Here is a 15,174-nt window from a genome sequence, read left to right as displayed (position 1 = left end):
CACCCCACGGCTCTGGGCCAGACTTCCCACAGGCCCAGACAGCTAGGATGCCCGCAGTGAGTGCTCGGCGCGGCCACTTCAGGGAGCACTGGGGCGCCAGGGCGCAGGCAGCAGCGGGGGTGAGGAGGGCGGTGAGCAGCCGGCCATCGTCATGGGACACTGGGATGTAATGAATGTCGTTGGTGAACATCCCACAGCGTGTTCTGGAAAGGGGCACGGCATCGATGCAAAGTAAGAAGCAGTGCTCGTGTGTGGCCTTTGCTCTGAAACATGTGTGTCTGTTCTTCAGATCACCAGGAACACCACACCCATGTACAGGACGCCAGAAATCGTGGACTTGTACTCGAACTTCCCGATCGGCGAGAAGCAGGACATCTGGGTGAGGCCACGCCGCCGTGGTGCCTGGGCAGCCCTGCCTGTGAGCACGCGGGAGGCCCTCGGGCACAGCTTCCTGCCTGCCCACTCTGCTCACTTCCCTTCAGTGTCCCTCCTTCCTCCGTTTTCTCCTCTGGTCGTTTTCAAGAGTCACTTGTGACTGCCGTTAGCAGAGACACACTGAATAAAGTTGGGGGGGGTGTGGGTGTACGGCGGAGTCCCGCAGGGCCCTCCGGGACGCTATGTCTGGGATACTGTGTGTGTGACAGATCTGCTGCCTGCAGGCTTGGACCTGAGCCCCCTCCGGACCCACAGACATCTGCTCTCCTGGTCAGAGCCCCTTCAGAGAGGCCGGGGGGCTCATGCCGCCGGACTGGCCACCCCAGTCTTTCAGCTCTGTGTCGGTCTGGTGCTGGCCAGTGAGGGCCAGGCCTTGATGCCTAGGTGACCCTGCTCCCTTCACTTTTCTGAAACCCTGTGGAAGTCCCCGCGTGGTGTGTCTGGCTGTGTCCCTCCTGGGGTCCAGCGTCAGAGTGCAGAACTTGGGGAGAGCCGCACTGAGTGGCCCGGGGCTGCCCCTACCTACACTGAGGCATCCTGCCCCCTACCTGGCCTCTCTAAGAGCAGGGACAGCAACACCTCAGACCCAGGCCGCCCTTGAGGGCCCAGACTTCAGGCCTCTGGGGCCAGCTTCCAGCGGACCCCGCTGTGGATGTGAGAATCTCCATCCCGAGCGTAGGTGGCGTTGATAGCAGTTTGAAGTGTGAGAGTTGGTAGGATGTGCGTGCTGGAGCCTTTTTTCATGATAGCGGCAGCCCGTGGTGTCTTCTTTCCGTACGTTGGCTGACCCCAAATAGGTGCCCTCAGCACGTCTGGGCCGGCGGACATGCACGCGTGCACACCGAGTTGGACAGGGAAGCGGACTTTGGGTGCTGAGGGCTTGGCCTCACCTGGGCACTCTTCACTGATGAGAGTGAGATGTGCGTGGGCGCTGCTGCCCAGGTGGTCCTCCGCATCCCCGTCGTCCGATGCTCCAGGGAGAAGCGGCAGTGGGAGGGGACGTCGCCCACGGGCCCACAGATGTGCTTCCTGCGTTCCTGCTGCAGCGGCTTGTCCGCTTGCGCCTCCTGTCCTTTCTGCAGCAGCGCCACCAGGCCCCAGATGCTGGCGTGTAGAACTTTCTGGTTCAGCGGGAAAATAAGAGATCGTTGTCTGTCCACAACTCAGACCTCAGAAGCTCGTGCCTAAGGAGGGTGGAAAGTGGGCTGGATGTGCGGGGAACACCGGCCGCCACTCTGTGGCCGCCTGTAACTCAGACCAGGGTGTGGCTCCGGCTTACACAGGCTGACTTGGTCCTGAGTATCCTGGGATGTGGATCCAGACCCCCTCACCTCCGCCTCGCCCCGCCCCGATCTCTCTGCCCCCGCCTCACCCCCAGGCCCCCCTCACGTCTGCCCTCCCCACAGGCCCTGGGCTGCATCTTGTACCTGCTGTGCTTCCGGCAGCATCCTTTTGAAGATGGAGCAAAACTTCGAATAGTCAACGGGAAGTTCTCGATCCCCCCTAATGACACCCGGTACTCGGTGTTCCATGACCTCATCCGTAAGTCCCACGTGCGGGGACCTCGAAGGACACGCCTTTTGTCACTTCTCGGGCCCGTCTGTCCTGTCTCTCGTGGCCGTGTGGCAACCCCCCAGTGGGGGCTTTTCCCAGCACCCAGCCCCCACGTGAATTCTCAGTGCTCTGAATGGGCCCGTTCATGGTAACTTTGTGCCGTTTGGGGGCTTGCTCCCTGTGTCGTATTTCACTCATTCACTTGTAACTTGGTGTGAGTGAACAGTGGTATGAGTGAACCGAGGGGCTTGGGGAGAGTGGGCACTGCTGTTCCCAGACCCTGGCCCGAGCTCTCCTGCCTCTGCCCTAGGCGCCACGCTGAAGGTCAACCCTGAGGAGCGGCTGTCCATCACAGAACTGGTCAACCAGCTCCAGGAGATTGCGGCCGCCAGGAACGTGAACCCCAAGTCTCCCATCACTGAGGTAGGGGCCTTGCCAGGTGTTGCCCATGATGGTGTGGTCAGGACAGTCCTAATTCTAATTCTGCCCCGCCTGCTCTGGGGCAGGAGACACGGCTCCTGACGAGGCTCACAAATGCCCTGGCGCGTCCACAGCCCAGGGCAATCTGAGTTCCCTGAGGGAGCGTCCCAGCTGACGAGAGGTTTGCTGCCCTGTGGGGTCCCAGGGGCAAGGGCAGCAAACTGGGTGTGCGGCTCTGGTGGATGATGTTTGGCACGTCTCACATGGGCCTGTTCCCAGGCCTGGGGGCCCAGGCAGGAAGGTTGAAATAAGGACCTGACGTGTCAGGGAGGCTTGTCACACTGGGCTGAGGAAGAGGAAGCCATGGGAGGGCATGGGGGTGGGACAGTGGGTCCGCTTCAGAGAGAGCCCCTCCTGTGGTCCCCCACAGAAGATGTATGCTCCCCGAGACTTGGCAGAGGGCGGGCTGGTGGTGTGGGGAGCTGTCTGGTCTGTGGGCCGGCCGGCCCGCGTGTACACCACCGGGAGCTCACCGGGAGCGGGCTGGGCAGAGGTGCTGCGGGACGGACGCAGCCCCGGTGGGCGGGCTGCTGTGAGTGTTCTGACCCCAGTGCTTCTGGGACCTGGGGCCTGCGTGTGCAAACGTTAGACCCCTTAGGGTTCTTCTCTGGGCCGTGCGGGGCTGAGTGTGCAGAAGGCAGCCTGCCGCAGTGCAGCAGACCAAGCCCCCAGAGAGAGAGAACAGGAATGGAGTCTGAAACCCAGGAGTAGGGCTATATGAATAGGTGCAGCGTGTTGTTAAATAGGAGGTTATAGAAACAGAATTTAAAAAAAAAAACAAGTACCACCTACACATCTTTCATGACACAGCCGCAGAGGTACTGAGCACCGTTCGTTAGGGCTCACGGGGAGTCATGGGAAGCATTGGGTCCCGGTGGGGGACGTTCTGTTTCTTCCAGAAGTCAGTAAAGCGAAGAGAGAAACTGCAAAGAGAAGATTTGGCCGGTCTAACAGACACGTGCCGCCTAACACTTAGTGGGCATGGGCGTTGTTTATACGGATTTGTAGGAGATGAGCGTTGACTATCTAGCAGGTCACAGAGACAGACGAGGCTTCATCACGTTCAGGAGAAGTGATGGCACGTATACCTTCTTTCCTGAGCTTGCTGTAGTAAAACTTTATCTCAGTGGTACTAGCTTGTACAACCCCACCAGAAATCCTAAGGCGTGCTGCCAGGTAACTTAGGAGTAAGCGTGGAAGCTGAGGAGGGCTGAGACCGGCCCCTGGTGGGGCTTCCGGCCCTGTCCTGACGTCACACAGTTGGGCTGTGCACCTTGCCCAGGGGCTGCAAGCATCTCTTAGCAGGCTTAGGGGTCAAGGCCCCAGCCGGCACTGGCCTTGGGCTCAGCTCGTGACAGACACGGCCCCCCGCCCCCCCGCCTTGCTTCTGTGGCAGCCAGAGGGCACCAGCTGACTGAGGGCGCAGATGTGTCACCCCGAGGGTCTGCTGTTCCCACGCCCCCGCTGTCCTCGGTCACTGCAGAGCCTGGCACGCGGTGGGGTGTGCGGTGAGCACTTGCACCCCGGGGCAGAGTTACAGCTGCTCCCTCTGTGTTACGAGGCTTGTGTGCGGAAGAGCATGTGTGCAGATCCCTTGTTGGCGTGGTCTGTGTTTTGGTTCAGGTGGGCCGTTCAGGGTCTGGGAGGTTCTTCCCTTGGCTTTCATAGTAAGTCAGGTAGAGGCGGGTTGACCTGGTAGCGGACGTGCCTGGGGCTCACCGTGTGCCACTGTCCGTGAGGTTTTCTGCGTCTGTGGAGGTTGACTGTTTGCATTTTGAATCAATGCAGCTCTTAGAGCAGAACGGAGGTTATGGCAATGCAGTCCCGTCCCGAGGGCCACCCCCTCCTGGGGGCTCCAGCAGTGGTGGTTACAGTGGAGGTGAGTACCCCCTCCCTCGTGCCCACCGTTTGTCCCCTGTGGTTACCCTGTCCCTGCTGTGCACAGGGCACCCAGATCCTGCTCTCCCAAGGCTTTTGGCCTGACAACAAGAGACAGGCTACACGTTTGCGGTCACTAGGATCACCCTCAGGTTTGGATTGCCTTGGGCTGCCAGCACTCAGTGGGACTGGCACACCGGGCCACGGGGAGCTGGGGAAGAGCATGAGCATCAGCTGTCCTCTGTCTCTACCGTCAGGACAGCACTGGCCCTCTGCAGCATGGAGGGACAACCAGGGGTGGCCACACAGGTATTGCTGGCCACCCCTGTGGGTGGCTGGTCTCCAGCCCCGCGGAGGCCTGGGGGCCCTCCGTCAGTCACTTGTCGGCGTGGCCCGTGGCCTGGGTGGATGAGGGCACGCCTCGAAGGGCAGTGACCAGGAGGGCAAGCACATTAGAAGGTGGGTGTGTGGGGCAAAGAGTGGCCATGATGGGAACTGGGGGGCTGGAGGGCTCCACGTGGGGGTTTTGACCGGGAGGCCTACAGGCCCTGGTGTGGTGGGGCCGGTGGTTTTCATCACAACTCCCGTCACATTTGGTGAGCAATTCGTGCTCTTGGCCGGTGTGTATCGGGATGGGTCGGGTGCCCAGCACTGGCATGGTGGAACGGTGTCCCTAGGGGAGCCCTCAGCCTGAGCTGTGTGTGGCTGTGCCTGGGAAAGTTCTGGAAGCCTTCTGCCACGTGCCCCGGTGCTTATCCCCCAGCTCTCAGTGTTTGCGGTGGGAATCCAGGTCCTGGCTCCTTCAGCTCTCCCGTGTCCTGGACACTCCACGTCCATGCACTGTGGGCCCTGGACGCCCCCCGAACGTCCCGTGTGTGCGGCGCCTCGCCTGCCATGGGGGAGGTTCCCGAGGCACTGAGATAAGACCGTGCCACATGGAGGCTGCGGGGGGTCCTGGCAGACGACCCCCATGCAGCCTGTGGATCGTGCTGATCTCTGTTCACGCCGGCTTCTCCCACCAGAGCCCCCTTGACGACCGCCCCCTGGGGGCCCTGCATCTGTTGCTGCTCTGTTCACATCCAGGCAGCGTGTCTGCAGCTGCCTGTGTGGAGTCCGGCTCCGTTCTGGCAGCCCTGCCCCCGAGAACGACCAGTTTCTGCCCCAGGCGTGCCCGAGGTCCAGCCATGTGGCCTTTCTGTGCCTGGCTTGGAGCTAAGCAGGCCTCCCCGCTGCACGGCCCACTCTGTGTTCTCCCTGCATGTCCTTCCCCACCCTTTCCTCCTCCAGGTGTCAACGGCTTCTGTGTCCACGCATGTGCCCTTGCCTCAGAGCTGGAGGCTGCCTCCCCTTTGCTGGTTTCCTCAGCATGAGTTGGTGTGACGGCGGCCTCCCAGCTGGCGTCCAGTACATGCTAGAAGTGGGTTGGGGTGACGTCCTGGAGATGGGAACGGAGGGCTGTGTGTGCCCAGAGGGTCCAGCTCTTCTTCACAGTGCCCAGGTTCTGCCCTCGAGGGAACCACTGGCTGGGCACTCTGGTGGTGCTGCCCGCCAGGCTCACGCGGCGGTTGCTGGTTTCATCTCTGCGCCTGGACGTGGTGTGCCGACAGTTGGGGCCGACAGGAAGCGGCGCTCCTTGCTGGTTCTGCTTCTCGGCTCGTGTCCCCATGGGAGCTGGCCCCACGCTGTGCCCTGGTCTGAGACTTGTCTCTGCTTTCAGGCCTGGCACTTGCCGAGTACGACCAGCCCTACGGCGGACTCCTGGACATCCTGCGGGGCGGCACTGAGCGCCTCTTCACAAACATCAAGGACACCTCCTCCAAGGTCATCCAGTCCGTTGCCAAGTGAGTGAGGGTGTAGCTTCTAGGTGACAGCACGTGGGCTCTTCGTAGTGGGGATTTCCCGACCCTTGGGCTGTTCCCTCTCCAGACCTGGTAGGACCCACACTCGAGGCTGTTGGTAAGTGTGCATGCCCCGTCTGCACGGGCTCTGCCATTGGGCCCACAGACCCTGGGGCGGGGGGGGGGGTTCTGCGCTCTGTGATGGAGGTGGCCGCTCATTTCCACCCCGGCCGTGGCTGGCACTGGGCCACATGGGAGCGCCTGAAGCCGCGGGACTGTGTCCCTCTCTCCCCCAGGGGGGCCTTTTCCACGGAGACCGTGAGCCCCCCCCCCCAGACCTCAATGTCTCCCTTGCACTGTGACGACACAACCTCACGTTTGTGTGGTTTCTGCTCTGTGGTGTGGAGTGAGTGGGACAGTGGGGGCGCCCAGGGACGCCTCACGAGTGCAGCCCGCTGAGTTAAAACACTGAAGTACTTGGGCTGGGTGGGCTTGAGTGTGTGGCTGTGGCTAAAGTCACTTTATGAGCGCGTTGTTCAGGGGAGCACAGTCCTGTCGTGCTGGATGCTGGCCTGTGGCTCCTTGGCCAGAATGTGCAACCTGCATTTGCTGGGTTCTCTGGAGGCCCCTCGGCTCTGACTGTGGAGCTCTGCGGGAGCAGCAAGCAGGGTGACGCTGAGCCCTCCCGGGCACAGGTCTCCAGCACGGACCCAGGCCTGGGCCAGCTCAGGGACGTCCACGTCCACGTCCGTAGGCGCTCCCTCACTGTTTGACAGTTTTAGGGGATGGTTCGTGGGTGTTGGGTCCATGAATCTCAGTTCCGGGGTCAAACGGTCGGTCCCCCGTGGTCACCGGGGGTCTCTGACAGCGTGAGGGCTGCTTGGGGTCAAGTGGTCGGTCCCCCGTGGTTACCGGGGGTCTCTGACAGCGTGAGGGCTGCTTGGGGTCAAGCGGTTGGTCCCCCGTGGTTACCGCGGGCCTCTGACAGCGTGAGGGCTGCCTGGGGTCAAGCGGTGGCTCCCCCATGGTCCCCGGGGGTCACGTGAGGGCTGCTTGGCCTTGTGTTCCCTGTTCTGTGCGACGGCCACTGCGCTGTGTGTGCGCCGTTGACACAGGTTAGGTCCTGCGCACGTGGCGTGAGTGTGTGCACGCGTGGGGGGGCACATGTGTGGGCGCACGCGTGTGGGCGCGCGTGGGGGCGTGCACATGTGGGGGGCACGTTGGGCACACGCATGTGGGCGCGCGTGCGTGTGGGGGGGCGCGTGTGTGTGCGCGTGCGTGGGGGGGCGCGCGTGGGGGGGCACGCGTGTGTGAGGGTTGTGCTGTGTTGGGCAGCGCAGCGCCGCGTGCTCTTACCTGTTGTGACTTTGTGGAATGAGAAGAAACTGGGTTTCCCCTGGATGTCTCAGCAGACGGGGCATCCGTTCGCACCTCCACGAGCCTCCGTGACATCACAGGCCACACCTTGTCAAAGGAAGGTCTGCGCGCTTCTGTTGCGGGTTCTCCAGAGTCCTGTGCCCGGAGTCGGGCATAATCCGACGGGCTGTGGCTTGTGTTCTGCTTATGGAGGCAGAAGGGTCGGGCCGCCGGCCTGGACAGGACAGGTGGGCCTGCCAGTGACTCTGAGACTCAGCTGCCTGCTGGTGTGCTTTTCCACCCGTGCTTCTGACGACAGGTGACGTCGCGTCATGGTGCTGGGTCGTGGGCCGCTCCGTGTGGTTCACCCCACAGGCTGCCGTCCCCTGCACTGTGTGCCAGCTGCAGGTCTGTCCTGCCCCTTCTCCCAGCAAGGGATGTTGCAGGGGTCTCCTGGGGCCAGAGGGCTGTGGAGTTGCAGCTCCCTGGGGATGACAAGCAGGGGCTTCTGGGACATGCAGGAAGCTACTCAGCCCTCCCCTTGGGAACACACACACCGACTGGGTGTGGACCCCCTTTTTCCTTGGGTCTCTCAGGTGGGCCCAGCGTTTCAGGCCTTCTCAGCGAGACTCGGGGAGAGCAGACGCCAGGCCGCGGCCACATGGACGTTGTCTGAGGCCTCAGCTGCCAGCCCTGGGGTGTGGGTGTGGAGGAGGGGGTGCTCGTGGCCTCCCATGTGGCTGAGATGCTGCAGCCCCCACAGGGCTGGAGGGAAGGGCTGGATGCTGGCCCGTCTGTTCAAGCTCTTGAACACAGTTTCAGTGAACAAAAGAATGTGAAGTTGTCTTTTGTGAGGGTGCAGACAGTGTTGGTGTGCTCCCGGATTTAGTTGATTTCATGGCTGACTCTGGGTTTGTGCGACTATCTTACACTGCAAATGGGATATCAGTGGGAAGAAATGACCCTAACAGCGCACATCAGTCTGGCAGCGCGAGCAGAATTCCGCTGGTGACTCGGGCGTGGTGGCCTGCAGACACCATTGGATGCGCCTTAGGGCGGGAATGACGCTGAGTATCGTCCTAGTGTGACGTTGAGATCAAAGCGTAGATGAGGGTAGACCAGGGCCGTCACCTGGTGTCATCAGGATCGAAGTTTCTAGAACAAGAGCAAAAGGATTTGTGTCAGGGTCCCAAGCCCACCCCCGGCTTGGAAGTTTGCTGGAGGGTACCCAAGACCTGGTTCTTGCCTCAGGGTCCTGGGAAAGGGCGTGTGGTGCAGAGCCTGGGGGAATCCGGCACGGCTTCCCGAGTCCTCCCCACCCCGTGGAGTCACGTGGGATGCGTGTGATTTCTAGCCCAAGCCACTACGGCACATGTGACGTGTGCTCATCCAGGGAAGCCCCCAGACACCCAGCACCCAGGGTTTGTGTTCGGCTGGTCACAGGCACCCTCTGCCTGGCATGCACCAGGCTCCAGACTCTCAAGGGAAAGCAGGCCTGAGCATAAACCACATCTTGGTACAAGCAGTCCAGGCAGAGGAGGCCATTCTTACCAGTTCTGGGAACAGTGAGGATCCTCCCGAGATCACCGTGCCATAGCCGAGGACCAGCCCGGCAAGCAGGCTTCTCTGCGGATATACGGTTAGGCTTGCGTAACTGTCTTTTGTCCGAGGTTCATGCTTAAAATGTGATTCAGAGAGCATGTCTGAGACTGAGAAGCATCCAGGCTGGAGGGGAAACATCTGAGGTACTGACAGACTCCGGTTCACAGTGAGTCTACCCAGAACCCTTGCTGGTGCTTTGTTTAGCCAGCCCACGAACAAAAGCGGCGCGTTGGACAGGGAATGGCAGAAGGCATGGGTCCTAGCCCTTGTCTCAGCCGTGACATTCATGCTCATGACCACGAGTGCCTGGCAGCCGTGGTGTGGAGGGCCAGGCACACCTCTGCCCCTTGTCGGGCCCCCTGGCTGTGCTCACGGAAGGAGTCCCCCAGATGCAGTCCTGGGTGGTGAGCTTCAGGTCCTCTGAGGGTCTGGGGTGACCCCGAGGCTCAACGTGCCACAGGAGGGCCCAGGGAAGGCCTTGGTGGGGGATGGCCTTGGTCACTGAAGAGCCCTCTTTGGTGCAGGCAGAGCCCTCACGGTAGGGTTTGTGGACCCAGGAGTCCCGGGAGGCCTGCCCTTGGAGGAGGCCCAGGCCCGGCAGCCTGTGTGTGAGAGCCCACGTCTGGAAGCCAGGGCCTCAGCGGCCTGAGCCTGCACGTGTGGTCTCATTGCTTCCTCGTGTATGTGTGCACACCCCTCGCACACATCCTGGAGCCAGAGCGACCAGGTGCCCTGAGTTCCTGACTGTGCACATCGTTCTGACCATACCCCACGCGGGGTAGGGTGGCCAGGGCCTGTGGATGTGCACCTCTGGCCACGGGTGTTTCTCTTCCTCTGGCCTACACGTTCTAATCCTTTGCCTTTTTTCTGAGTTTCTGTTTTTGTTTTACCAACATTATGCTGTATTATGTGTATCGTTCTTTTTGTGAAGAAAGTAAATATTGGCAAACACTTTATGTGTTGCTCATCTCGTTTGTTTTGTTCTCCAGTGGATTCTTTTTGTTTTATTAGCACGTGTGTGCGAGACCGTGGGAGGTGGGGAGGAGCAAAGGGAGAGAGAGAACCTCAAGCAGACTCGCCGCTGAGCGCGGAGCCCAGTGCAGGGCTCAGTCCCACAACCCTGAGTTGGTGGCCTGAGCCGAAAGCAGGAGTCAGACCCTCATCTGAGTCCCCAGGCACCCCCGTGCTGCAGGGGTCGTTAGTTAAAGTACAGCGGGTCTGTGCTTCCCTTAGGTCTGTCGGCCTTCATGTTCAGCGTCCTTCATAGCCCAGGCTTGAGCACGCTTAATATATTTTGAAACAGTTATTTAAATGTGTTGTAAATACAATTTTTTGATGGTTGTACTGTTTTACATTTGTGTTTTTAATCCATTTAGGGGATTTTTTACTTTGGGGGATTTTCCTTGCCCCAGTCTCCCCCGAGAAGAGCAGCCCCTCTGCTGATGGCCAAGCCAGGCAGCATTCCAGTCCTTTCTCTGGGCCCCCTTCCACCCTGCCCAAGAACATCGGCTGTTGTTACACATCAGCTTCTTGGAATGAATTCTAGAATCAACTTGTCAGGTTGCCTGAATGGTCACTTTAGGATGCTGTTGCACTTTATTCACGTTATGATCATTTCAGGGCAGTTGGTCTGCGCAGGGCTGGCTCTGGCTTCCAGCAGAGAGGCATCCCCAGGTCCAAGGGCTCCTTTTCCTGCCCTCCTGGATGCCTGCCAGCTGCAGTCAGAGGATAGGCATGTGGGGCGGCGGGCGTGCGGGAGGGGTGGCGAGCCTGGGCTGGCCGCTTGCGGTGCCTCTGGGCCTCTTGCGGCCAGAGCCAGCGGGACGGACTCGGCTGCTCAGGCTGCGTTGTGCAGAAGGCGCCCCACACTCTTAGCTGAGTCTGACAGAAGCCTTCCCATTAGACCACTTGAGTGGAGAAATACACCGTGTTTATGTTTAGGAGAATTAATTTTTGAAGATGGTATCAGTCAATTTGTAAATTCATTGCACTGTAAATAAAAATACTGATGCTTCTGTCGGTTTTCATCTTAAAGTTCGTGTACAAGTTACCCACAATTGCCAGCAGCCTATTAAAAAAATAAGGCTGGGAGTGAACCACATTGTATGTCACTTTTCTTCAGACATGAGTGCTGTGCCCATTTGGTGAAATGGTTGCTTGTGTGGGACTCGTATAAAACCAGTGAAACCTAGGATTCTGGCTAATGAATGGTGCTGTGGCCATGGGTATCTGTGTGGGGGAGATAAAAGTTGGGTCTTCATCCAGTAACGGCCAAGAACATTCATCCGATTAGTAGGTAAAAGATCTCGTTGTCAACAGCAATTTTTTTTTAAGATTTTTTTTGAGAGAGAGAGCACCAGCAGGGGGAGCAGCAGAGGGAGAGGGAGAAGCAGACTCCCCGCTGAGTAAGGAGCCCGACACGGGACTCGATCCCAGGACCCCGGGATCACGACCTGAGCCGAAGGCAGATGCCCAACCAGGCATGCCATCAACAGCAATTTTTTAGAGAAAATTAAAATAGGGGCATTCTTGTGACGCCAGAGTGAGGTAGATTTCTTAAATGTAATAAAACTGTACCAGCCATGGGAACGAATGGTTAGTAAATGTAATTTAAAAAACCCTCTATGCATCAAGGCACACTTCTTTCAAGTTTCTAAAAAAGTACGACCCTGATTGAGAGTGTGTTTGGATCATAAAACTCCCAGAGGGACGGTATCTGTTACATGAAATAGGTTTTGGAGACAAGAAGCAGGCGCGGAGGCAGCTAACAGGACAGCTGGTGAATAAACTATTAAAAATGCTCAGCTTCGGTGGTGTTCTGTAGACATTGGAGAGTGGAGTCTTGATCTGCTCTCGCCGTCTCTGTCTTGTAAGGGGTTGTGTGCAGACCACGGACATGCATCACTGGGTGGGTGCCCAGCGTGTCTGTCCCCACCTCCTATGCTCTGCCTGGCCTTCTGTGGTCGTGACTGAGCCTTTCATGGGAGCCCCTGGTCTCTCCTTTCCTATCTGTTACATTTCTTCTTCTTCTTCTTTTTTTTTTTTAACTTTTTTACTGGCTGCTCCAGAGTTTGCAGTACATATTTCCAGCTAATCCAAATCTTGCAAATAGCCCCTGTACCACTAGCCCTAACCCTCTGGACACCACGGGGACCCTGCTCCCCGCCACTGGTACCCAGTGCCGGCATTCACATCGTCAGTGCAGAATGTGTGCATAAGCGTGCTTGTCAGATGTCTCGTTGCCATTATTTGGAACAAACTGGCATCTGTTAAATCAGCTAAGAATAAGAAAAATAAAAGTTGGTGGGTTTTTTTTTTTTTTTAACCTTCGCTTCCTCTTTGATGTTCTTCTGTTCTTTATGTAGATCTGAGTTTCTGACCGAAGCGTTTTCCTTCTTTCTGGAGAACTTCTTTTAACACGTCTTGCAAGGCAGTTCTGCTGGCAACAGAATCTCCCAATGTTTGCCTGACAAAGTCTTTATTTCTCCTCACTTTTGGAGGATAATTTCACAGGGTGCAGAATTCTAGGTTTTTCCTGGGTGGGTTTTTTCTCTCCATATTACGTATTTTACTCTCTTTTTGCTGGCATGGTTTCTGAAGAGATGGCTCCTCCCTGGTGTTCTCTGAGCATCCTGGGTCCAGGGTCTGGTGTCTGACGTTAGTTTGGGGAAATTCTCAGTCATTATCAGCTCACGTATTTCTGCTGTTTTCCTCTCTGTGTCTCTTGCTCCTGTCACATGTACGGCACACTTTTGCGGCTGTCCCACACCCTTGGAGACTCTGTTCTGGATTTTGTCACTCTTTGTTCTCTTTGCTTTTCATTTTTCAAGGGTTCTGTTGCTCGATCTTCCAGCTCAGAGATTCTTTCCTCAGTTGGGTTCCGTGCAATCAGCCCGTCAGAGGCATCTTGTCTTTCTGCCACTGTGTTTTTATCTCCAGCATTTCTTTTTGATCTTTCTTGGAACCTTTGTCTCTGTTCGCACTGCCCGTCTGTTCTTGTCTGCCCTGTGCTCCCTCAGTTAGAGCCTTTAGCATGTTAGTCACAGCTGCTGAAGTTCCTGGTCCTCTGGTTCCAACACCCCTGCCATGTCTGCTTCCGATGCTTTCTGTGTCTCTTGAAACTCAGTTTTTGCCAGACATGAGTGCCGTCTTCCGTTTTTGTTGCCAGCTCCCGTGGCCATATGTCTTTAGAGTAGACTAGCAGGCAGTTTGCCAGGGTCTGTGCCTCTCCATCACGTGCAGTTTATAACTTCTCGTCCACCTCCACTCTCAACGTGCACGCGTGACGCTGAAGGTGCTCAGTCGCATACACGACGTTCCCATGAGCCGCAGCCTGAGCCTCTCCACGACTCGCTCCATTTAAGCTCTCGTGACTTATCTGTAGAAATTTCCTGTAATAACCGAGGCTCTTCTTTTTAATTCCAGTTATGCAAAGGGAGATTTGGACATATCTTACATCACATCCAGAATCGCTGGTACGTTTGCCTCCACTAACCATAAGGACGTGCCTCAGATTCTTTCCTGTCCGAGGACGGCTCATGGGATGCAGGGCCAGAGGCTGTGGCTGGTGGGGAAGGAGAGGGCGGCCCTTGGGCAGCCACTCACTTGCCCAAGATATGGCCTGGGGCACCTGTCCTTGTATCTCCAGGCCCTGCCGTGGACAGTGCCACTGTCGACCCACCTTCTCCCCCTGGTCTGGAACTTTCCGGAACTCTGAGATCGTGAGGGGAATGATGCAAAGCACATTTAAAACTTGGGTCTCCAAACACCGAAACCAGAATCCAGACACTTGGAGACTGCCGTGCATCAGGCTCTCTGGCTTAACTCTGTCCCAGAAAGCACTGTGTGGAGATCCCAGAGGGTTGGTGGGGGTGGCAAGGTCTGTGTTCTGTCCGATCCTGGCGGCCATTATACTGATCAGTCAGCAGCTGTGGGGAGATGAGCAGGGGCCCAGGTGGCCGACTGTCCTGCCCGTGGCTGGTGAGGCTGCGGAGGCCAAGTGCCACCACCCTGTGGTGGCTGACGTGGGCTGCTCTCTTCCAGTGATGTCATTCCCAGCGGAAGGTGTGGAGTCGGCTATCAAGAATAACATAGAAGACGTACGGTTGTTTCTGGACTCCAAGCACCCAGGACACTATGCGGTCTACAACCTGTCCCCGAGGACGTACCGGTCCTCCAAGTTTCATAACCGGGTGGGTGGCCTGGATGCTGGCCTCTCAACTGCACGCGGCTTTCTTCCAGTCGGCCCTCAGACCCACGGGTGGCATTCCCCAGCAGCAGTGGTAGCAGGCGGAGCCCACGGCTCTGGTGGGGGGGGGGGGTGGCCTTGGGTGTGGCGACACGGGGCCCCCGTGCAGCACACGGCGGGGACAGGGGCTTTCTCTGGAAGATTCTGTAACGTGACCCGTGAGGAGACAGTCAGATGGGCTTCAGTATGTTCCTTGGAGATTGCTAAAATCTAGGGTGCCTTGTTGCTCCTCACCAGTGAGGATGTGAGAGGCCACGTGATTTTCTTAGTAAATGACCACGTGGGACACAGACACTTTCATGGTATTTGGACTGAACCAAGCATGGGAAAGGGTAGACTCTCCGGTCTTTGCCAAGTCTGCATAGCCGGGTACACATCCTGGAGCACGAAGCTCAGGAGCAGGGGGCCTGGTGGCGTCTGTCCAGAGCCAGTGCCCGTGGTGGGGCTCCCCCCATCCCCCTGTGTCTGCACCCCCAGCTGGTGCAAGGGAACCCAGGCTGAGCCAAGCCCTCTGCCCACAGGTCTCCGAGTGTGGCTGGGCGGCCAGGCGGGCCCCAAACCTTCACAGCCTGTACAGCGTTTGCAGGAACATGCATTCATGGCTCCGGCAAGACCACAAGAATGTCTGTGTTGTGCACTGCGTGGTGAGTGTGAGGCTGCCCCATCCCTGCCCTTCACCTTGGGGGTGGGGTACCTGAGAAGAAAACGGAAACCAGGGAAAATAACCCACGCACTGGGGAAGCTCACAATCTGCTGAGGGAACGGAAGTGAGATCTGGGGCAC

At 58.1% G+C, this 15,174-nt stretch overlaps 1 protein-coding gene across 8 annotated transcripts in view; it reads left to right on the top strand.

Annotated features, from left to right (window-relative positions):
• The window catches only part of GAK (cyclin G associated kinase), a 56,021-nt gene that overhangs the window by 23,451 nt on the left and 17,396 nt on the right, over window positions 1–15,174 (top strand). For all 8 annotated transcript variants that reach the window (XM_035726023.1, XM_035726022.1, XM_035726021.1 and 5 more), the window contains 8 exons: window positions 290–379; window positions 1,842–1,977; window positions 2,300–2,412; window positions 4,258–4,348; window positions 6,065–6,188; window positions 13,569–13,618; window positions 14,187–14,335; window positions 14,913–15,035. In XM_035726023.1, coding sequence (XP_035581916.1) covers window positions 290–379; window positions 1,842–1,977; window positions 2,300–2,412; window positions 4,258–4,348; window positions 6,065–6,188; window positions 13,569–13,618; window positions 14,187–14,335; window positions 14,913–15,035 — 876 coding nt within the window. The remainder of the gene's footprint in view (window positions 1–289; window positions 380–1,841; window positions 1,978–2,299; window positions 2,413–4,257; window positions 4,349–6,064; window positions 6,189–13,568; window positions 13,619–14,186; window positions 14,336–14,912; window positions 15,036–15,174) is intronic.

Source organism: Zalophus californianus, chromosome 2 (assembly GCF_009762305.2).
Source record: "Zalophus californianus isolate mZalCal1 chromosome 2, mZalCal1.pri.v2, whole genome shotgun sequence".
Lineage (NCBI taxonomy): Eukaryota > Metazoa > Chordata > Mammalia > Carnivora > Otariidae > Zalophus > Zalophus californianus.
Note: the sequence above shows the minus strand (reverse complement) of the source record. Positions and strands in the feature narration are given on the sequence as shown.